This window comes from Pseudophryne corroboree, chromosome 3 (assembly GCF_028390025.1).
Source record: "Pseudophryne corroboree isolate aPseCor3 chromosome 3, aPseCor3.hap2, whole genome shotgun sequence".
Taxonomy (NCBI): domain Eukaryota; kingdom Metazoa; phylum Chordata; class Amphibia; order Anura; family Myobatrachidae; genus Pseudophryne; species Pseudophryne corroboree.
The window spans coordinates 2,322,064-2,346,540 of record NC_086446.1 but is presented as its reverse complement, the minus strand read 5'-3'; the positions used below and the strand labels follow the sequence as shown (position 1 = coordinate 2,346,540).

The following is a 24,477-nucleotide window of genomic DNA, read 5'->3' as shown; positions in this document are numbered from 1 at the left end:
TGAAAAAATGAAGGAATGTTCTGGTCCTGTCTCACAAGATGTGATAAGAAAGGCTGTAGACACTTAGCTGTTCTACATCCGTTTCCGCCCGACCAGTACAGAAAATCTGTATTGTTGAGACCAAATTATGGTCAATTGTCAAATATGAGAAAGCTGGACAGGTCCGGTAATGGATAGTGAGACATTACTTTTTTGTATGCATACTCTGTATATACAATTGCTCAAGACCCTCTGAGCTGATTATTTACAAATAAATTATACAGTGCATTTAGTTGGTGACTGGTTTGGATCCTATGTTGCACAATGGGTAATCATGAGATATTATTGTTTATAATGTATATCCATTAAAAGCTATATTTTATTAACTATTATGTATATCTAAAACTATTTGAACTTTATTTCAACTTTCAAGAGTGCGCCCACACGAGAGCCTTCTTTTCTTACTTCCTTTGGTAACACATGTTCTTTCTGGCTCTGGGCGCACCACCACACTGGACAGAGATTTGATAATTTATACAATATATCTTAATTGTCCGAATTCTGGTTTGTTCATCATTTGTTAATTCATTTACATTGAGACCAGTGCCGGGTCGCCCCTTTTCTTTTCTTATCACTGATTCACTCAAGATGGACACGGACAGGAGTCAGAAAATGGAGAGGATATTCCATATTTCTTTGGAGATTATCTACCTGCTGACTGGGGAGGTGAGTGGATTTGAGAGAGTCACAGTGAAATCACTTATATCTATAGTAATAATACAGGGACATGACTGGGGAGGTGAGGGGATCTGGGAGCATCACAGTGACATCACTTATATCTATAGTAATATTACAGGGACATGACTGGGGAGGTGAGGGGATCTGGGAATGTCACAGTGACTACACTTATATCTATAGTAATAATACAGAAACATGACTGGGGAGGTGAGGGAGTCTGGGAGTGTCACAGTGACATCACTTATATCTATAGTAATAATACATGGACATGACTGGGGAGGTGAGGGGATCTGGGAGCATCACAGTGACATCACTTATATCTATAGTAATAATAAAGGGACATGACTGGGGAGGTGAGGGGGTCTTGGAGTGTCACTGTGATGTCACTTATATTTATAGTAATAATACAGGAACATGACTCGGGAGGTGAGGGGATCTGGGAGCGTCACAGTGACATCACTTATATCTATAGTAATAATACAGGGACATGACTGGGGAGGTGAGGTGATCTAGGAGTGTCACAGTGACATCACTTATAGCTATAGCAATAATACAGGGACATGACAGGGGAGGTGAGAGGATCTGGGAGTGTCACAGTGACATCACTTATATCTATAGTAATAATACAGGGACATGACTGGGGAGGTGAGCGGATCTGGTAGCGTCACTGTGACTTCTGTCTATAGTAATAATACAGGGACATAACTTTTTAATGAATATTTCCACCAATACACAGGATTACACAGTAGTGAGGAAGACATCCGGTGAGTGTAAGATACCCAGCAACCATCCACGTCTGACAGGAGTTCAGAGAAACAATGACGAGAAGATCCTGGAACTCGCCAACAAGATCATTCAGCTGCTTACTGGAGAGGTGACTGCTGGGAATGGGGTATTATACAGTAACACCAGGGGACATGTCTGGGTGATGACTGGAGAGGTGACTGCTGGGAATGGGGTATTATACAGTAACACCAGGGGACATGTCTGGGTGATGACTGCTGGGAATGGGGCATTATACAGTAACACCAGGGGATGTGTCTGGGTGATGACTGGAGAGGTGACTGCTGGGAATGGGGCATTATACAGTAACACCAGGGGATGTGTCTGGGTGATGACTGGAGAGGTGACTGCTGGCAATGGGGCATTATACAGTAACACCGGGGGATGTGTCTGGGTGATGACTGGAGAGGTGACTGCTGGGAATGGGACATTATACAGTAACACCAGGGAATGTGTCTGGGTGATGACCGGAGAGGTGACTGCTGGCAATGGGGCATTATACAGTAACACCAGGGGATGTGTCTGGGTGAAGACTGGAGAAGTGACTGCTGGGAATGGGTATATTATACAGTAACACCAGGGGATGTGTCTGGGTGATGACTGGAGAGGTGACTGCTGGGAATGGGACATTATACAGTAACATTGGGGGATGTGTCTGGGTGATGACTGGAGAGGTGACTGCTGGGAATGGGACATTATACAGTAACATCTGGGGATGTGTCTGGGTGATGACTGGAGAGGTGACTGCTGGGAATGGGACATTATACAGTAACACCAGGGGATGTGTCTGGGTGATGACAGGAGAGGTGACTGCTGGGAATGGAACATTATACAGTAACACCAAGGGATGTGTCTGGGTGATGACTGGAGAGGTGACTGCTGGGAATGGGGCATTATACAGTAACACCAGGGGATGTGACTGGGTGATGACCGGAGAGGTGACTGCCGGGAATGGGGCATTATACAGTAACACCAGGGGATGTGTCTGGGTGATGACTGGAGAGGTGATTGCTGGGAATGGGGCATTATACAGTAACACCAGGTGATGTGTCTGGGTGATGACTGGAGAGGTGACTGCTGGGAATGGGACATTATACAGTAACACCAGGGGACGTGTCTGGGTGATGACTGGAGAGGTGACTGCTGGTAATGGGATATTATACAGTAACACCAGGGGTCGTGACTGGGTGATGACTGGAGAGGTGACTGCTGGGAATGGGACATTATACAGTAACACCAGGGGACGTGTCTGGGCGATAACTGTATCACTGTGTGTGTCAGGTTCCTATTATGTGTCAGGATGTCACTGTCTATGTCTCCATGCAGGAGCGGGAGTATATAGAGGAACACAGGGGTCTGTACAAGGACGTAATGATGGAGAATCACCAGCCCCTCACATCACTGGGTAAGAGGAGACTGTCATGTATTGTACAGGGGAGAGCAGGTATGGAGGCCCCCTATATACACACATATCACCTGATAATCACATATATACACTGTACTCAGTCACTGTGTCTCCTACAGATGGGCCCAGTAACAGAGATACCCCAGAGAGATGTCCCCATCCTCTGTATTCCCAGGATTGTACAGAGGAGAATCACAGGATCCCACAGGAGGATCAGGTAGGTGGGATTTAGGGACTCCCCATTATACTAAAGTGACTGTCACTGTATGATCTGTAGAGGATGTGTCAAATACACTAATATTTCTCTAACGTCTTAGTGGATGCTGGGGACTCCGTAAGGACCATGGGGAATAGACGGGCTTTGCAGGAGACTGGGCACTCTAAAGGAAGCTTTAGTACTACCTGGTGTGCCGTGGCTCCTCCCTCTATGCCCCTCCTCCAGACCTCAGTTAGATCTGTGCCCGGCCAGAGCTGGGTGCCTTTAGTGGGCTCTCCTGAGCTTACTAAGAAATAAAGTATTTTAGTTAGGTTTTTTATTTTCAGAGAGCTTCTGCTGGTAACAGACTCTCTGCTACGTGGGACTGAGGGGAGAGAAGCAAACCTACAAACTGCGGCTAGGTTGCGTTTCTTAGGCTACTGGACACCATTAGCTCCAGAGGGATCGAACACAGGTACCTAACCTTGATCGTCCGTTCCCGGAGCCGCGCCACCGTCCCCCTCGCAGAGCCAGAAGTACAGAAGCAGCAGAAGCATGAAGACATCGAAATCGGCGGCAGAAGACTCCTGTCTTCACTTAAGGTAGCGCACAGCACTGCAGCTGTGCCCCATTGCTCCCACAGCACACCCGCACACTCCGGTCACTGTAGGGTGCAGGGCGCAGGGGGGGGGCGCCCTGGGCAGCAATTAAGATACCTTTTGGCACAATTATACATATATACAGTCAGGCACTGTATATATGTACGAGCCCCCGCCATTTTTTACACATAGAAGCGGGACAGAAGCCCGCCGCTGAGGGGGCGGGGCCTTCTTCCTCAGCACACCAGCGCCATTTTCTCTTCATAGCTCCTCTGGAAAGACGCTCCCCAGGCTCTCCCCTGCAGTATCCAGGTGCAAAAAGGGTAAAAAAGAGAGAGGGGGCACATAAATTTAGGCGCAAATTATCACAAACAGCAACTACTGGGTAGACACTAAGTTACTGTGTAATCCCTGGGTTATATAGCGCTGGGGTGTGTGCTGGCATACTCTCTCTCTGTCTCCCCAAAAGCCTTTGTGGAGTCCTGTCCTCAGTCAGAGCATTCCCTGTGTGTGTGTGCGGTGTGTCGGTACGTCAGTGTCGACATGTTTGATGAGGAAGGGTACGTGGAGGCAGAGCAAGTGCAGATGAATGTGGTGTCGCAGCCGACGGTGCCGACACCTGATTGGATGGATATGTGGAAGGTGTTAAATGATAATGTAAGCTCCTTGCATAAAAGGTTGGATAAAGCTGACGCCTTGGAACAGTCAGGGTCTCAACCCATGTCTGGTTCTACAGCTCAGAGGCCGTCAGGGTCTCATAAGCGTCCAATATCCCAGATAGTTGACACAGATGCCGACACGGAGTCTGACTCCAGTGTCGATGACGATGATACAAAGTTGCAGCCTAAAATGACTAAGGCCATCCGCTACATGATTATAGCAATGAAGGATGTATTGCATATTTCAGAGGAAAACCCTGTCCCTGACAAGAGGGTTTATATGTATGGGGAGAAAAAGCAAGAAGTGACTTTTCCCCCTTCACATGAATTATGTGAGAAAGCGTGGGATTCCCCTCATAGGAAGGTTATAATTTCCAAGAGATTGCTGTAGCAGCTTGGACTGATAATCTCTCGGAGGAGATAGATACCCTGGACAGGGAGACTGTTCTACTGACCCTGGCACATATCAAGGACGCTGTCCTATATATGCGAGATGCCCAGAGGGACATTTGCCTGCTGGGCTCTAGAATAAACGCAATGTCGATTTCTGTCAGAAGGGTCCTATGGACTCGGCAATGGACAGGTGATGCCGACTCTAAAAAACACATGGAGGTGTTACCTTATAAGGGTGAGGAATTGTTTGTGGACGGTCTATCGGACCTAGTTTCCACAGCTACGACTGGGAAGTCAAATTTCTTGCCATATATTCCCTCACAGCCAAAGAAAGCACCGTATTACCAAATGCAGTCCTTTCGTTCACAAAAAAGCAAGAAAGTCAGAGGTGCATCCTTTCTTGCCAGAGGCAAGGGTAGAGGAAAAAAGCTGCACCATGCAGCCAGTTCCCAGGAACAAAAGTCCTCCCCGGCTTCCACTAAATCCACCGCATGACGCTGGAGCCAGGAGCGGTGGGGGCGCGTCTCCGAAATTTCAGCTACCAGTGGGTTCGCTCACAAGTGGATCCTTGGGCTATACAAATTGTGTCTCAGGAAAACAAGCTGGAGTTCGAGGTGACACCCCCTCACCGTTACCTAAAATCGGCCTTGCCAGCTTTCCCCATGGAAAGGGAGGTAGTGTTGGCGGCAATTCACAAACTATATCTCCAGCAGGTGGTAGTGAAGGTTCCCCTCCTTCAACAGGGAAGGGGTTATTATTCCACTATGTTTGTGGTACCGAAACCGGACGGTTCGATCAGACCCATTTTGAATTTAGAATCCCTGAATATTTATCTGAAGAAATTCAAGTTCAAGATGGAATCGCTCAGAGCAGTCATTGCAAGCCTGGAGGAAGGGGATTTTATGGTGTCTCTGGACATCAAGGATGCGTACTTGCATGTCCCCATTTATCCACCTCATCAGGAGTATCTCAGGTTTGTGGTACAGGACTGTCATTACCAATTCCAGACGTTGCCGTTTGGCTTGTCCACGGCACCGAGAATATTTACCAAGGTGATGGCGGAAATGATGGTGCTCCTTCAGAAGCAAGGGGTTACACTTATCCCATACTTGGACGATCTTCTCATAAAGGCGAGGTCCAGGGAGCCGTTGCTGATCAGCGTAGCACACTCTCAGGAAGTGTTGCAACAGCACGGCTGGATTCTGAATATTCCAAAGTCGCAGCTGATTCCTACGACGCGTCTGCCCTTCCTGGGCATGATTCTGGACACAAACCAGAAAAAGGTGTTTCTCCCGGAGGAGAAGGCTCAGGAGCTCGTGACTCTGGTCAGAAACCTCCTAAAACCAAAACAGGTATTGGTGCATCACTGCACGCGAGTCCTGGGAAAGATGGTGGCGTCATACGAAGCCATTCCCTTCGGCAGGTTCCATGCGAGGATCTTTCAGTGGGATCTGTTGGACAAGTGGTCCGGATCGCATCTTCAGATGCATCGGCTGATCACCCTGTCCCCCAGGGCCAGGGTGTCTCTTCTGTGGTGGCTGCAAAGTGCTCACCTCCTCGATGGCCGCAGGTTCGGCATACAGGACTGGGTCCTGGTGACCACGGATGTAAGCCTCCGAGGATGGGGGGCAGTCACTCAGGGAAGAAACTTCCAGGGGCTGTTGTCATGTCAGGAGACTTGTCTGCACATCAATATCCTGGAGCTAAGGGCCATATACAACGCCCTGAGTCAAGCGGAGCCTCTGCTTCGACACCAACCAGTGCTGATTCAGTCAGACAACATCACTGCAGTGGCCCATGTAAACCGCCAGGGCGGCACAAGAAGCAGGGTGGCAATGGCAGAAGCCACCAGGATTCTTCGTTGGGCGGAGAATCACGTACTAGCACTGTCGGCAGTGTTCATTCCAGGAGTAGACAACTGGGAAGCAGACTTCCTCAGCAGGCACGACCTCCACCCGGGAGAGTGGGGACTTCATCAAGATGTCTTCACGCAGATTGCAAATCGATGGGAACTGCCACAGGTGGACATGATGGCGTCCCGTCTCAACAAAAAGCTACAAAGGTATTGCGCAAGGTCAAGGGACCCTCAGGCGATAGCGGTGGACGCACTAGTAACACCGTGGGTGTTCCAGTCGGTCTATGTGTTTCCTCCTCTTCCTCTCATACCAAAGGTGCTGAGAATTGTAAGAAAAAGAGGAGTGAGAACAATACTCATTGTTCCGGATTGGCCAAGAAGGACTTGGTACCCGGAATTGCAAGAAATGCTCACAGAGGACCCATGGCCTCTGCCTCTCAGACAGGACCTGTTACAACAAGGGCCCTGTCTGTTCCAAGACTTACCGCAGCTGCGTTTGACGGCATGGCGGTTGAACGCCGGAACCTAGCGGAAAAAGGCATTCCGGATGAAGTTATTCCTATGCTGATAAAGGCTAGGAAGGACGTGACAGCAAAGCATTATCACCGTATATGGTAAAAATATGTTGCTTGGTGTGAGGCCAGGAAGGCCCCTACAGAGGAATTCCAGCTGGGTCGATTCCTGCACTTACTACAGTCAGGAGTGACTATGGGCCTAAAATTAGGATCCATAAAGGTCCAGATTTCGACCCTATCCATTTTCTTTCAAAAAGAACTGGCTTCACTGCCGGAGGTTCAGACGTTTGTTAAGGGAGTGCTGCATATTCAGCCCCCTTTTGTGCCACCAGTGGCACCTTGGGATTTTAACGTGGTGTTGAGTTTCCTGAAATCCCACTGGTTTGAGCCACTTAAAACTGTGGAGCTAAAGTATCTCACCGGGAAAGTGGTCATGCTGTTGGCCTTAGCTTCGGCTAGGCGTGTGTCAGAATTGGCGGCTTTGTCATGTAAAAGCCCTTATCTGGTTTTCCATATGGATAGGGCAGAGTTGCGGACTCGTCCGCAATTTCTGCCAAAGGTGGTGTCATACTTTCATTTGAACCAGCCTATTGTGGTGCCTGCGGCTACTGGTGACTTGGAGGATTCCAAGTTGCTTGACGTAGTCCGGGCTTTGAAGATTTATGTGACCAGAACGGCTGGAGTCAGGAAGACTGACTCGCTGTTTGTCCTGTATGCATCCAACAAGCTGGGTGCTCCTGCTTCAAAGCAAACTATTGCTCGCTGGATCTGTAGCACGATTCAGCAGGCTCATTCTGCGGCTGGTTTGCCGCATCCAAAATCAGTGAAAGCCCATTCCACAAGAAAGGTGGGCTCGTCTTGGGCGGCGGCCAGAGGGGTATCGGCATTACAGCTTTGCCGAGCTGCTACTTGGTCGGGTTCAAACACATTTGCAAAATTCTACAAGTTTGATACCCTGGCTGAGGAGGACCTTCTGTTTGCCCATTCGGTGCTGCAGAGTCATCCGCACTCTCCCGCCCGTTTGGGAGCTTTGGTATAATCCCCATGGTCCTTACGTAGTCCCCAGCATCCACTAGGACGTTAGAGAAAATAAGATTTTACTCACCGGTAAATCTATTTCTCTAACGTCCTAGTGGATGCTGGGACTCCGTCAGGACCATGGGGAATAGCGGGCTCCGCAGGAGACAGGGCACATCTAAAAAAGCTTTTAGGTCACATGGTGCGTACTGGCTCCTCCCCCTATGACCCTCCTCCAAGCCTCAGTTAGGTTTTTGTGCCCGTCCGAGAGGGTGCAATCTAGGTGGCTCTCCTAAAGAGCTGTTTAGAAAAGTTTTTTTTTTTTAGGTTTCAATCTCAGTGATTCCTGCTGGCAACAGGATCACTGCATCGAGGGACTTAGGGGAGAGATTTCCAACTCACCTGCGTGCAGGATGGATTGGAGTCTTAGGCTACTGGACACTTAGCTCCAGAGGGAGTCGGAACACAGGTCAGCCTGGGGTTCGTCCCGGAGCCGCGCCGCCGATCCCCCTTACAGACGCTGAAGAGACGGCAGAACGGAGGTCCGGAAAGCAGGCGGCAGAAGACTCCTCAGTCTTCTTGAAGGTAGCGCACAGCACGGCAGCTGTGCGCCATTGTTGTCACACGGCTCACTGACTCAGTCACGGAGGGTGCAGGGCGCTGCTGGGGGCGCCCTGGGCAGCAATATAATTACCTTTAGTGGCAAAATAAATACATCACATATAGCCATTAAGGCTATATGTATGTATTTTAACCCAGGCCAGTTTCTTAAAAACCGAGGAAAAGCCCGCCGAAAAAGGGGCGGAGCTTATTCTCCTCAGCACTCAGCGCCATTTTCCTGCTCAGCTCCGCTGGTGAGGAAGGCTCCCAGGTCTCTCCCCTGCACTGCACTACAGAAACAGGGTAACAAAGAGAAGGGGGGCATAAATTGGCGATATTTATATATTAAGAGCGCATATATAGTAAACAACACCTTCTAGGGTTGTTTATATACATTTATAGCGCTTTTGGTGTGTGCTGGCAAACTCTCCCTCTGTCTCCCCAAAGGGCTAGGGGGTCCTGTCTTCGATTAGAGCATTCCCTGTGTGGCTGCTGTGTGTCGGTACGTGTGTGTCGACATGTATGAGGACGATGTTGGTGTGGAGGCAGAGCAATTGCCGATGATGGTAATGTCACCCCCTAGGGAGTCGACACCGGAATGGATGGCTTTAGTTATGGAATTACGTGATAATGTCAGCACATTACAAAAGTCAGTTGACGAAATAAGACGCCCGGCAAACCAGTTAGTACCGGTTCAGGCGTCTCAGACACCGTCAGGGGCTGTAAAACGTCCTTTACCTCAGTCAGTCGACACGGGTACCGACACAGATGAATCTAGTGTCGACGGTGAAGAAACAAACGTATTTTCCAATAGGGCCACACGTTATATGATCACGGCAATGAAGGAGGCTTTGCAGATCTCTGATACTGCTGGTACCTCAAAAAGGGGTATTATGTGGGGGGTGAAAAAACTACCTGTATTTTTTCCAGAATCAGAGGAATTGAATGACGTGTGTGATGAAGCGTGGGTTAACCCCGATAGAAAACTGCTAATTTCCAAGAAGTTATTGGCATTATACCCTTTCCCACCAGAGGTTAGGGCGCGCTGGGAAACACCCCCTAGGGTGGATAAGGCGCTCACACGTTTATCAAAGCAAGTGGCGTTGCCGTCTCCTGATACGGCCGCCCTCAAGGATCCAGCAGATAGGAGGCTGGAAACTACACTGAAGAGTATATACACACATACTGGTGTTATACTGCGACCGGCAATAGCCTCAGCCTGGATGTGCAGTGCTGGGGTAGTGTGGTTGGATTCTCTGACTGAAAATATTGATACCCTGGATAGGGACAGTATTTTATTGACTCTAGAGCAATTAAAGGATGCTTTCCTTTATATGCGAGATGCTCAGAGGGATGTTTGTACTCTAGCATCAAGAGTAAGCGCGATGTCCATATCTGCCAGAAGAAGTTTATGGACGCGACAGTGGTCAGGTGATGCGGATTCCAAGAGGCATATGGAAGTATTGCCATATAAAGGAGAGGAATTGTTTGGGGTCGGTCTTTCGGACCTGGTGGCCACGGCAACTGCCGGCAAATCCACTTTTTTACCTCAGACCCCCTCCCAACAGAAAAAGACACCGTCTTTTCAGCCGCAGTCCTTTCGCTCCTATAAAAAGCGACCAAAAGGACAGTCTTATCTGCCGCGAGGCAGAGGAAAGGGTAAGAAAGGGCAGCAAGCAGCCCCTGCCCAGGAACAGAAGCCCGCCCCGGCTTCTACAAAGCCATCAGCATGACGCTGGGGCTTTACAAGCGGACTCAGGAACGGTGGGGGGTCGACTCAAGATTTTCAGCAATCAATGGGTTCACTCACAAGTGGACCCGTGGGTCCTGCAGATAGTATCTCAGGGTTACATGCTGGAGTTCGAAAGGTCTCCCCCTCGCCGGTTCCTAAAGTCTGCTTTACCAACGTCTCCCTCAGAAAGGACGTCGGTTTTGGAAGCCATTCACAAGCTGTATTCTCAGCAGGTGATAGTCAAGGTACCCCTCCTACAACAGGGAAAGGGGTATTATTCCACACTATTTGTGGTACCGAAACCGGACGGTTCGGTAAGGCCTATTCTAAATCTGAAATCCTTGAACCTGTACATAAAGAAATTCAAGTTCAAGATGGAGTCACTCAGAGCAGTGATAGCGAATCTGGAAGAAGGAGACTTCATGGTGTCCTTGGACATAAAAGATGCTTATCTACATGTCCCGATTTACCCCTCACACCAAGGGTATCTCAGGTTCGTGATACAAGACTGTCATTATCAGTTTCAAACGCTGCCGTTTGGGTTGTCCACGGCCCCTCGGGTCTTTACCAAGGTAATGACCGAAATGATGGTTCTTCTACGAAGAAAAGGCGTATTAATTATCCCTTACTTGGACGATCTCCTGATAAGGGCAAAGTCCAGAGAACAGCTGGAAGTCGGTGTAGCGCTAACACAAGTAGTGCTTCAGCAACACGGGTGGATTCTAAATCTTCCAAAATCTCAATTGACCCCGACAACACATCTGCTGTTCCTGGGCATGATTCTGGACACGGTTCAGAAAAAGGTATTTCTCCCGGAAGAGAAAGCAAGGGAGTTATCCGAACTTGTCAAGGACCTCCTAAAACCAGGAACTGTGTCAGTACATCAATGCACAAGAGTCCTGGGAAAGATGGTGGCTTCGTACGAAGCGATTCCATTCGGCAGATTCCATGCACGAACATTTCAGTGGGATCTGCTGGACAAATGGTCCGGATCGCATCTGCACATGCATCAGCGGATAACACTGTCACCGAGAACAAGGTTGTCTCTCCTGTGGTGGTTGCAGACTGCCCATCTGTTAGTGGGCCGCAGATTCGGCATACAGGACTGGGTCCTGGTGACTACGGATGCCAGCCTACGAGGTTGGGGAGCAGTCACAAAGGGAAGAAACTTCCAGGGCGTGTGGTCAAACCTGGAGACGTCTCTTCACATAAATATACTGGAGCTAAGAGCGATCTACAATGCTCTAAGCCTGGCAAAATCGCTGCTTCAGGGTCAGCCGGTGTTGATCCAGTCCGACAACATCACGGCAGTCGCCCACGTAAACCGACAAGGCGGCACGAGAAGCAGGAGTGCAATGGCAGAAGCTGCAAGGATTCTGCGCTGGGCGGAGAATCATGTCGTAGCACTGTCAGCAGTGTTCATCCCGGGAGTGGACAACTGGGAAGCAGATTTCCTCAGCAGACACGACCTTCACCCGGGAGAGTGGGGACTTCATCCAGAAGTTTTCCACATGATTGTGAACCGTTGGGAAAAACCAAAGGTGGACATGATGGCGTCTCGCCTCAACAAAAAATTGGACAGGTATTGCGCCAGGTCAAGAGACCCTCAGGCAATAGCTGTGGACGCTCTGGTAACACCGTGGGTGTACCAGTCAGTGTATGTGTTCCCTCCTCTGCCTCTCATACCAAAGGTACTGAGAATTATACGGAAAAGAGGAGTAAGAACAATACTGGTAGCTCCGGACTGGCCAAGAAGAACTTGGTATCCGGAACTTCAAGAGATGCTCACGGAGGATCCGTGGCCTCTACCTCTAAGAAGGGATCTGCTTCAGCAGGGACCTTGTATGTTCCAAGACTTACCGCGGCTGCGTTTGACGGCATGGCGGTTGAACGCCGGATTCTAAAAGAGAAGGGCATTCCTGAGGAAGTTATTCCTACTTTAATTAAAGCCAGGAAAGAAGTGACCGCACAACATTATCACCGCATTTGGAGAAAATATGTTGCGTGGTGTGAGGCCAAGAAGGCTCCAACGGAAGAATTTCAATTGGGTCGATTCTTACATTTCCTGCAAGCAGGATTGTCTATGGGCCTCAAATTGGGGTCCATTAAAGTTCAAATTTCGGCCTTATCAATTTTCTTCCAGAAGGAATTGGCGTCAGTGCCTGAAGTACAAACTTTTGTCAAAGGTGTACTACATATACAACCCCCAATAGTGCCTCCAGTGGCACCGTGGGATTTGAACGTGGTTCTAAATTTTCTCAAATCTCATTGGTTTGAGCCTTTAAAATCGGTAGATTTAAAATACCTTACATGGAAGGTAACCATGCTGTTGGCCCTGGCTTCAGCCAGGAGAGTTTCGGAGTTGGCAGCTTTGTCATACAAAAGCCCATATCTGATATTCCATTCGGACAGGGCAGAATTGAGGACACGTCCTCAATTTCTCCCTAAGGTGGTTTCGGCATTTCACTTGAACCAGCCTATTGTGGTGCCTGCGGCTACTAGCGACTTGGAGGACTCCAAGTTACTGGACGTTGTCAGAGCATTAAAAATATATATTTCAAGGACAGCTGGAGTCAGAAAATCTGACTCGTTGTTTACATTGTATGCACCCAACAAGTTGGGTGCTCCTGCGTCTAAACAGACGATTGCACGTTGGATATGTAGTACAATCCAACTTGCACATTCTGTGGCAGGCCTGCCACAGCCTAAATCTGTAAAGGCCCATTCCACAAGGAAAGTGGGCTCATCCTGGGCGGCTGCCCGAGGAGTCTCGGCATTACAACTTTGCCGAGCAGCTACGTGGTCAGGGGAGAACACGTTTGTAAAATTTTACAAATTTGATACTCTGGCTAAAGAGGACCTGGAGTTCTCTCATTCGGTGCTGCAGAGTCATCCGCACTCTCCCGCCCGTTTGGGAGCTTTGGTATAATCCCCATGGTCCTGACGGAGTCCCAGCATCCACTAGGACGATAGAGAAAATAAGAATTTACTTACCGATAATTCTATTTCTCATAGTCCGTAGTGGATGCTGGGCGCCCATCCCAAGTGCGGATTGTCTGCAATGCTTGTACATAGTTATTGTTACAAAAATCGGGTTATTACTGTTGTTGTGAGCCATCTGTTCAGAGGCTACTTCGTTTGTGTTATCATACTGTTAACTGGGTTCAGATCACAAGTTGTACGGTGTGATTGGTGTGGCTGGTATGAGTCTTACCCGGGATTCAAGATCCTTCCTTATTGTGTACGCTCGTCCGGGCACAGTACCTAACTGAGGCTTGGAGGAGGGTCATAGGGGGAGGAGCCAGTACGCACCATGTGACCTAAAAGCTTTTTTAGATGTGCCCTGTCTCCTGCGGAGCCCGCTATTCCCCATGGTCCTGACGGAGTCCCAGCATCCACTACGGACTATGAGAAATAGAATTATCGGTAAGTAAATTCTTATTTTCTCTGACGTCCTAGTGGATGCTGGGGACTCCGTAAGGACCATGGGGAATAGCGGCTCCGCATGAGACTGGGCACAAAAGTAAAGCTTTAGGACTACCTGGTGTGCACTGGCTCCTCCCCCTATGACCCTCCTCCAAGCCTCAGTTAGATTTTTGTGCCCGAACGAGAAGGGTGCACACTAGGTGGCTCTCCTGAGCTGCTTAGTGAAAAGTTTAGTTTTAGGTTTTTTATGTTCAGTGAGACCTGCTGGCAACAGGCTCACTGCATCGAGGGACTAAGGGGAGAAGAAGCGAACTCGCCTGCGTGCAGAGTGGATTGGGCTTCTTAGGCTACTGGACACCATTAGCTCCAGAGGGATCGAACACAGGCCCAGCCATGGAGTCCGGTCCCAGAGCCGCGCCGCCGGCCCCCTTACAGAGCCAGAAGCAAGAAGAGGTCCGGAAAATCGGCGGCAGAAGACATCCTGTCTTCACCAAGGTAGCGCACAGCACTGCAGCTGTGCGCCATTGCTTCTCAGCACACTTCACACTTCGGTCACTGAGGGTGCAGGGCGCTAGGGGGGGGCGCCCTGAGCAGCAATAAAAACACCTTGGCTGGTGAAAATACATCACATATAGCCCCCAGGGCTATATGGATGAATTTTAACCCCTGCCAGAATACACAGAAAAACGGGAGATAAGGCCGCCGAGAAGGGGGCGGAGCCTATCTCCTCAGCACACTGGCGCCATTTTCCCTCACAGCTCCGTTGGAGGGAAGCTCCCTGGCTCTCCCCTGCAGTCACTACACTACAGAAAACAGAGAGGGGGGCACTAATTAGGCGCAGTATTAAAAATACAGCAGCTATAAGGGGAAAAACACTTATATAAGGTTATCCCTATATATATATATATAGCGCTCTGGTGTGTGCTGGCAAACTCTCCCTCTGTCTCCCCAAAGGGCTAGTGGGGTCCTGTCCTCTATCAGAGCATTCCCTGTGTGTGTGCGGTGTGTCGGTACATTTGTGTCGACATGTATGAGGAGGAAAATTATGTGGAGACGGAGCAAATTGCCTGTAATAGTGATGTCACCCCCTAGGGGGTCGACACCTGAGTGGATGAACTGTTGGAAGGAATTACGTGACAGTGTCAGCTCTGTATAAAAGACAGTGGTTGACATGAGACAGCCGGCTACTCAGCTTGTGCCTGTCCAGACGTCTCATAGGCCGTCAGGGGCTCTAAAGCGCCCGTTACCTAAGATGGCAGATACAGACGCCGACACGGATACTGACTCCAGTGTCGACGGTGAAGAGACAAATGTGACTTCCAGTAGGGCCACACGTTACATGATTGAGGCAATGAAAAATGTTTTACACATTTCTGATAATACGAGTACCACCAAAAAGGGGTATTATGTTCGGTGAGGAAAAACTACCTGTAGTTTTCCTGAATCTGAGAAATTAAATGAGGTGTGTGATGATGCGTGGTTTTCCCCCGATGATAACTGATAATTTCTAAAATGTTATTGGCATTACATCCTTTCCCGCCAGAGGTTAGGGTGCGTTGGGAAACACCCCCTAGGGTGGATAAAGCGCTCACACGCTTGTAAGAACAAGGGCTCTACCCTCTCCTGAGATGGCCGCCCTTAAGGATCCTGCTGATAGAAAGCAGGAGGGTATCCTAAAATGTATTTACACACATACTGGTGTTATACTGCGACCAGCAATCGCCTCAGCCTGGATGTGCAGTGCTGGGTTGGCGTGGTCGGATTCCCTGACTGAAAATATTGATACCCTAGATAGGGACAGTATATTATTGCCTATAGAGCATTTAAAAGATGCATTTCTATATATGCGTGATGCACAGCGGAATATTTGCCGACTGGCATCAAGTGTAAGTGCGTTGTCCATTTCTGCCAGAATAGGGTTATGGACACGACAGTGGTCAGGTGATGCGGATTCCAAACGGCGTTTGGAAGTATTGCCTTATAAAGGGGAGGAGTCATTTGGGGTCGGTCTTTCAGACCTGGTTGCCACGGCAACAGCTGGGAAATCCACGTTTGTACCCCAGGTCGCCTCTCAATATAAGAAGACGCCGTATTATCAGGCGCAGTCCTTTCGTTCCTATAAGGGCAAGCGGGCAAAAGGTTCCTCATTTCTGCCCCGTGACAGAGGGAGAGGAAAAAGGCTGCAGAAATCAGCCAGTTCCCAGGAACAGAAGCCCTCTCCCGCCTCTGCCAAGCCCTCAGCATGACGCTGGGGCTTTACAAGCAGACTCAGGCACGGTGGGGGCCCGTTTCAATGAATTTCAGCGCGCAGTGGACTCACTCGCAAGTAGACCCCTGGATCCTTCAGGTGATATCTCAGGGGTACAAATTGGAATTCGAGACGTCTCCCCCTCGCCGTTGCCTAAAGTCGGCTTTACCGACGTCTCCCTCTGACAGGGAGGCAGTTTTGGAAACCATTCACAAGCTGTATTCCCAGCAGGTGATAATCAAGGTACCCCTCCTGCAACAGGGAACGGGGTATTATTCCACACTGTTGTGGTACCGAAGCCGGACGGCTCGGTGAGACCGATTCTAAATCTAAAATCTTTGAACACTTACATACGGAGGTTCAAATTCAAGATGGAGTCACTCAGAGCAGTGATTGCGAACCTGGAAGAAGGGGACTACATGATGTCTCGGGACATCAAGGATGCTTACCTTCATGTCCAAATTTACCCTTCTCACCAAGGGTACCTCAGGTTTGTGGTACAGAACTGTCACTATCAGTTTCAGACGCTGCCGTTTGGATGGTCCACGGCACCCCGGGTCTTTACCAAGGTAATGGCCGAAATGATGATACTCCTTCGAAGGAAGGGAGTTTTAGTTATCCCTTACTTGGACGATCCCCTGATAAGGGTAAGATCCAGGGAACAGTTGGAGGTCGGTGTAGCACTATTTCAGGTAGTGTTGCGGCAGCACGATTGGATTCTCAATATTCCAAAATCGCAGCTGATTCCGACGACTCGTCTTCTGTTCCTAGGGATGATCCTGGACACAGTCCAGAAAAAGGTGTTTCTCCCGGAGGAGAAAGTCAGGGAGTTATCCGAGCTAGTCGGGAACCTCCTATAACCGAGCCAAGTCTCAGTACATCAATGCACTTTCCAGTGGGACTTGCTGGAAAATTGGTCCGGGTCGCATCTTCAGATGCATCAGCGGATAACCCTGTCACCAAGGACAAGGGTGTCTCTCCTGTGGTGGTTGCAGAGTGCTCATCTTCTAGAGGGCCGCAGATTCGGCATTCAGGACTGGGTCCTGGTGACCACGGATGCCAGCCTGAGAGGCTGGGGAGCAGTCACACAGGGAAGGAATTTCCAGGGCTTATGGTCAAGCCTGGAGACATCACTTCACATAAATATCCTGAAGCTGAGGGCCATTTACAATGCTCTAAGCTCAGCAAGACTTCTGCTTCAAGGTCACCCGGTGTTGATCCATTCGGACAACATCACGGCAGTCACCCACGTAAACAGACAGGGTGGCACAAGAAGCAGGAGGGCAATGGCAGAAGCTGCAAGGATTCTTCGCTGGGCGGAAAATCATGTGATAGCACTGTCAGCAGTATTCATTCCGGGAGTGGACAACTGGGAAGCAGACTTCCTCAGCAGACACGACCTCCACCCGGGAGAGTGGGGACTTCACCCAAAAGTCTTCCACATGATTATAAACCGTTGGAAAAAACTCGACAGGTATTGCGCCAGGTCAAGGGACCCTCAGGCAATAGCTGTAGACGCTCTGGTAACACCGTGGGTGTACCAGTCAGTGTATGTGTTCCCTCCTCTGCCTCTCATACCCAAGGTACTGAGAATTATAAGATGGAGAGGAGTAAGCACTATATTCGTGTCTCCGGATTGGCCAAGAAGGACTTGGTAACCGGAACTTCAAGAGATGCTCACGGAGGATCCGTGGCCTCTACCTCTAAGAAGGGACCTGCTCCAGCAAGGACCCTGTCTGTTCCAAGACTTAACGCGGCTGCGTTTGACGGCATGGCGGTTGAACGCCGGATCCTGAAGGAAAAAGGCATTCCGGATGAAGTCATCTCTATCCTGATCAAAGCCAGGAAGGATGTAACCGCAAAACATTATCACCGCATTTGGCGAAAATATGTTGCGTGGTGCGAGGCCAGTAAGGCCCGACGGAGGATTTTCAACTGGGTCGATTCCTACATTTCCTGCAAACATGAGTGTCTATGGGCCTGAAATTGGGGTCCATTAAGGTTCAAATTTCGGCCCTGTCAATTTTCTTCCAAAAAGAACTAGCTTCAGTCCCTGAAGTTCAGACGTTTGTAAAAGGGGTACTGTATATACAGCCTCCTTTTGTGCCTCCAGTGGCACCTTGGGATCTCAATGTAGTTTTTGGGTTCCAAAAGTCACATTGGTTTGAACCACTTAAATCTGTGGAGTTAAAATATCTCACATGGAAAGTGGTCATGCTGTTGGCCCTGGCCTGGGCCAGGCGCGTGTCAGATTTGGCGGCTTTATCCTGTAAAAGCCCTTATCTGATTTTCCATTCGGACAGGGCGGAACTGAGGACTCGTCCTCAGTTTCTCCCTAAGGTGGTTTTCAGCGTTTCACCTGAACCAACCTATTGTGGTGCCTGCGGCTACTAGGAACTTGGTGGACTCCAAGTTGCTAGACGTTGTCAGGGCCCTGAAAATATAGGTTTCCAGGACGGCTGGAGTCAGAAAATCTGACTCGCTGTTTATCCTGTATGCACCCAACAAGCTGGGTGCTCCTGCTTCTAAGCAGACTATTGCTCGTTGGATTTGTAGTACAATTCAGCTTGCACATTCTGTGGCAGGCTTGCCACAGCCAAAAATCTGTAAATGCCCACTCCACAAGGAAGGTGGGCTCATCTTGGGCGGCTGCCCGAGGGGTCTCGGCTTTACAACTTTGCCGAGCAGCTACTTGGTCAGGAGCAAATACGTTTGTAAAATTCTACAAATTTGATACCCTGGCTGAGGAGGACCTGGAGTTCTCTCATTTGGTGCTGCAGAGTCATCCGCACTCTCCCGCCCGTTTGGGAGCTTTGGTATAATCCCCATGGTCCTTACGGAGTCCCCAGCATCCACTAGGACGTCAGAGAAAATAAGAATTTACTTACCGATAATTCTATTTCTCGTAGTCCGTAGTGGATGCTGGGCGCCCATCCCAAGTGCGGATTGTCTGCAATACTGGTACATAGTTATTGTTACCAAAAAATCGGGTTATTGCGGTAGTGAGCCATCTTGTCTAGAGGCTCCTCTGTTATCATGCTGTTAACTGGGTTTAGATCACAAGTTATACGGTGTGATTGGTGTGGCTGGTATGAGTCTTACCCGGGATTCAAAATCCTTCCTTATTGTGTACGCTCGTCCGGGCACAGTATCCTAACTGAGGCTTGGAGGAGGGTCATAGGGGGAGGAGCCAGTGCACACCAGGTAGTCCTAAAGCTTTACTTTTGTGCCCAGTCTCCTGCGGAGCCGCTATTCCCCATGGTCCTTACGGAGTCCCCAGCATCCACTACGGACTACGAGAAATAGAATTATCGGTAAGTAAATTCTTATTTTCTCGTAGTCCGTAGTGGATGCTGGGCGCCCCGTCCCAAGTGCGGACTTTCTGCAATACGTGTATATAGTTATTGCTTAATAAAGGGTTATTTTATGTTGGCATCCGTTGGTTGATGCGCTGTTATTGTTCATACTGTTAACTGGGTATGTTATCACAAGTTATACGGTGTGATTGGTGTGGCTGGTATGAGTCTTACACTGGATTCCAAAATCCTTTCCTTGTAATGTCAGCTCTTCCGGGCACAGTTTCCTTAACTGAGGTCTGGAGGAGGGGCATAGAGGGAGGAGCCAGTGCACACTAGGTAGTACTAAAGCTTTCTTTAGAGTGCCCAGTCTCCTGCGGAGCCCGTCTATTCCCCATGGTCCTTACGGAGTCCCCAGCATCCACTACGGACTACGAGAAATAGATTTACCGGTGAGTAAAATCTTATTTATACTGTTTATTACCAATAAAATTCCACCTTATTTTATGGTTTATTTAGAGTGAAGATCTTGCTGAAGATACAAAGGGAGAAGAAGAGACGTATGTAACTGATATAAAGGCAGAAGATATAGAGGAAGAAGAAGAGATGAATGTGACTGATATGAAGACAGAAGATCTAGAAGGTGAAGAAGAGACGTATATGAGGGATAATCAACAGTATAAGAAGGAGGAAATCCCTACAGATACCAGTACAGGTGAGTAATAAACACTTAAGGTTGTTGGTCTAATGAAGTTCCTCATTATTCAAAATTCCGCTCTGTCAGGAATCTGATTGTCAACATTTATTTTATGTACTAAGTGATTCATCACATACCTGTTCTGCAGGTCAGGTTTTCTAGTCGCACGTGTTGATCTGATACAGGGTTGTCGCTATGATGGATCTTGTCAGCTGACCGCATCTCAGAGTGCTGCATGCCTCAGCTGGCTCTGGCAGCCAATCTGTGACCTGCAGCTCCTATATAAACCTTTCCTGTCCATTTACTCACTGCCAGAGCAATAAGTCACATTGCTGAATACTTGGCTCCTGTTTAGGAGCAAGTCTGCAATTCCTAGTGATATTTCAGTGTCTCAGTATTGCTGGACTTTCCTGTGTACAAGTATCAGGGCTGCTTCACTTTCCAAGCTACAGATTATCCCTGAGAATCTTGTATATCTACTCAGCTAAGTGTCCGTGTTCCTAGCTCCTGCTATTACCTGTGTCTCAGCTTAGAGCTGCCCCACCTGCACGTCACTGATTACAGATACATTAGTGTTATCCTGTTCTCACATCCTGCAGGTTATCCACCTGCTACATGTGCAAGTTCCTGCTAATTATCCAAAGCTCATTCACCTGGACATTGTCTTTCCTGCTCTGTGTTGTTCAGTCACAGTCATCTCCAGTCCCGGCCCAGTCACAGTCCTCTCCAGTCCCAGCCCAGTCATCTCCAGTCCCAGCCCAATCACAGTCATCTCCAGTCCCAGCCCAGTCAGTTGCATCACTGGTCTCAGCCCAGTCACAGTCCTCTCCAGTCCTAGCCCTCACCGGTCACAGTCATCTCCAGTTCCAGCCCAGTCATCTCCAGTACCATGCCAGTCACAGGCATCACCGGTCTCAGCCCAGTCACAGTCATCTCCAGTGCCATCCCAGTCCCTGTCATCCCCAGTCCCAGTCCTCACCGGTCACAGTCATCTCCAGTTCCAGCCCATTCAGAGGCATCACCAGTCTCAGCCCAGTCATCTCCAGACCCAGCCCGGTCGGAGACATCATAGGTCTTAACCAAGTCACAGTCATCTCCAGTCCCAGCCCAGTCATCTCCAGTCCCAGCCCAGTCGGGGGCATCATTGGTCTCAGCCCGGTCACAGTCATCTCCAGTCCCAGCCCAGTCAGAGGCATCACCGGTCTCAGCCCAGTCTTAGTCATCTCCTGTCGCAGCCCGTTCAGAGGCATCATTGGTCCCAGCCCGGTCAGAATTATCTCCAGTCCCAGCCCAGTCTGAGGCATCACCGGTCCCAGCTAGGTCTGAGGCATCATGGCCCCTTCATGGATGGAGGCATCACTGGTCCCAGCCCGGTCAGAGTCCTTATTGGTTTCAGTCTTGTCTGATGCATCACCAGCCCCCGTGCAGTCTGAGACTTCAACGGCCCCCACGCGGTCACAGTCGTCTCCAGTCTCAGCCCGGTCAGAGGCTTCACAGCTCCCAGCCCGATATGGGGCAATATGTTTAGGTCATGAGAGAATGAGATTCCAATACAAAACCAAGGGCCTAGTTCAGAGATGTACACAATACCGATGTTTACAGAGTTCATCGATAATCGGCCAACTCTGCATGCTTTGCAGTCTCGCTGCACCAAGGCACCTTTGTGATGTCACTCGCATTGAAGATTTATTCGCAAACTGAATGACAGTCAGAGATCACATAAGGCGGTTAGAGGGAGTGGCAGCACACACACTTCTCGGGGCGTGTCTCTGGCGATATCTGGGATCTCATATGCAGAAAACATGGCGCCAGCGTCTCAGTTCCTGCACCCATTCTGTATGACCCTAGGGCTACTCACATGGTCCTAGCATTGGCACACATAGCTGTTAGAGTTTTGCTTGTGCTTTTCCTGTTCCTAGCTATGTTCATCTCTCTGCCGATGTTTATTTGGTTTTGGTCTGAATTTATTCCCACAGGTGGATGTGGCAGCCGGTATGTCTCAGAGGATAATCTGATTCTATTGCCAGATGGAGAAATAGAAGAAAATTATGTCACCCTAGATTCTCCAGAAGAAATCCCTCTTACCCCAGATACACATCCAGCACATCACCGTGCAGATATATCACCTGTTCCCTCTGATCCTGGGGAATGTTCTCCTGATAACTCTGATATTGGTGCATCTGTTACAGCTCTTACAGTAGATACAGAGTTACCCTCTATTGTAGATGCCAAATGTTTTACACCGGACACACAGGTTATTACCCATCAGCCAGGTGAGAGGCCATTTCCATGTCCTGAGTGTGGAAAATGTTTTATAAAGAAATCAGCTCTTGTTACACATCAGAGAAGTCACACAGGTGAGAGGCCATTTCCATGTCCTGAGTGTGGGAAATGTTTTATAAAGAAATCAGCTCTTGTTACACATCAGAGAAGTCACACAGGTGAGAGGCCATTTCCATGTCCTGAGTGTGGGAAATGTTTTATAAAGAAATCAGCTCTTGTTACACATCAGAGAAGTCACACAGGTGAGAGGCCATTTCCATGTCCTGAGTGTGGGAAATGTTTTATACGGAAATCACATCTTGTTACACATCAGAGAAGTCACACAGGTGAGAGGCCATTTCCATGCTCTGAGTGTGGGAAATGTTTTACAGAAAAATCATCTCTTGTTAGACATCAGAGAAAACACACAGGTGAGAAACCATTTCCATGTCCTGAGTGTGGAAAATGTTTTACAGACAAATCATCTGTTGGTACACATCAGAGAAGTCACACAGGTGATAAACCGTTTTCATGCTTTGAGTGTGGGAAATGTTTTACACAGAAATCGGTTCTTGTTTTACATGAGAGAAGTCACACAGGTGAGAAGCCTTATACATGTTCTGAGTGTGGTAAATGTTTTTCACACAAATCACATCTTCTGAGACATGAGAGTGGTCACACAGGTAAGAAACTATTTCCATGCCCTGAGTGTGAGAAATGCTTTACACATAAATCGTCTCTTGCTACACATCAGAGAAGTCACACAGGTGAGAGACTCTTTCCATGTTCTGAGTGTAGGAAATCTTTTATACATAAATCGGATCTTATTAAACATCAGAGATGTCACACTGGTGTGAGGCCATTTCCGTGTCCTGAGTGTGGGAAATGTTTTAGACATGAATCAGGGTTTGCTAGACATAAGAGAATTCACACAGGTGAGAAGCTATTTCCATGTCCTGAGTGTGGGAAATGTTTTACACAGAAATCATCTCTTGTTAAACATCAAAGAAGTCACACAGGTGAAAAGCCATATCCATGTTCTGAGTGTGGGAAATGTTTTACACAGAAATCATATCTTGTGATACATCACAGAAGTCACACAGGTGAGAGGCCATTTCCATGTCCTGAGTGTGGGAAATGTTTTACACAGAAATCAGATCTTATTAAACATAAGAGATGTCACACAGGTGAGAGGCAATTTCCATGTTCTGAGTGTGGGAAATGTTTTGCACAGAAATCATCTCTTGCTACACATCAGAGAAGTCACACAGGTGAGAAGCCATTTCCATGCCCTGAGTAAGTGGAGTTATTTAGGTGATACATTGTGTGTTTGCAAGTGATATTTTATCCCAAAAATAAACATTAGTAAGCATAATATGTCTCATGTCACAGGCTACTGTATCTATTGTTCTAATTTATTTTACTAATACAATAAAATATCACAATGAAATAATAAAATCTATAAAATAAACAGCTGGTGGATTGCAGTAAATACTTCTTATATTATACTATTCCTCGTTAATCAATCTGACGCCGCTGTTGTAGTAATTACTGTATGGTGGTGTGATTACTGTATGACGGTGTGGTGATTACTGTGTGGCCATGTGATTACCGTATGGCGGTGTAGTGATTACTGTATGGCAGTGTGGTGATGACTATGGCGGTGTGATGACTGGAGGTGTGGTGATTAAGGTATGGCCGTGTGGTGATTACTGCATGGCGCTGGGGTGATTACTGTATGGCGGTGTAGTGATTACTGTGTGGCGGTGTGATTACTGTATGGCGGTGTAGTGGTTACTCTATGACGGTGATTATAGCTGTTACCAGCAAGATACATGGTGCAGATGTGCAATACTCTACTGTACAGGGATAAAAAGATGTTTAAACACCATAACAACTGTTACTATTGAGGTGTTTGGGCGCACGTGCATATCACGCATGTCGCACCCAAACAGACAGGGTCTAGCCGTGTACACTGGCTAAACCCATCTAAGCTGCTCTGGGAGTTTGGTTGTCCAAAGTGCCGAGTTTGCACATATTCTTTCTCGCTCCTTAGGAGGCTGTGAGGAAAAATGTG

At 48.5% G+C, this 24,477-nt stretch overlaps 1 protein-coding gene across 1 annotated transcript in view; it reads left to right on the top strand.

The window, feature by feature from the left end:
• Positions 1-24,477, top strand: part of LOC135056516 (oocyte zinc finger protein XlCOF7.1-like) — a 124,245-nt gene that overhangs the window by 3,927 nt on the left and 95,841 nt on the right. Inside the window, exons 2-7 of the mRNA XM_063961818.1 lie at positions 628-705; positions 1,454-1,591; positions 2,827-2,905; positions 3,025-3,122; positions 19,961-20,156; positions 22,115-23,696. Of these exons, the coding sequence (XP_063817888.1) occupies positions 628-705; positions 1,454-1,591; positions 2,827-2,905; positions 3,025-3,122; positions 19,961-20,156; positions 22,115-23,696 (2,171 nt within the window). The remainder of the gene's footprint in view (positions 1-627; positions 706-1,453; positions 1,592-2,826; positions 2,906-3,024; positions 3,123-19,960; positions 20,157-22,114; positions 23,697-24,477) is intronic.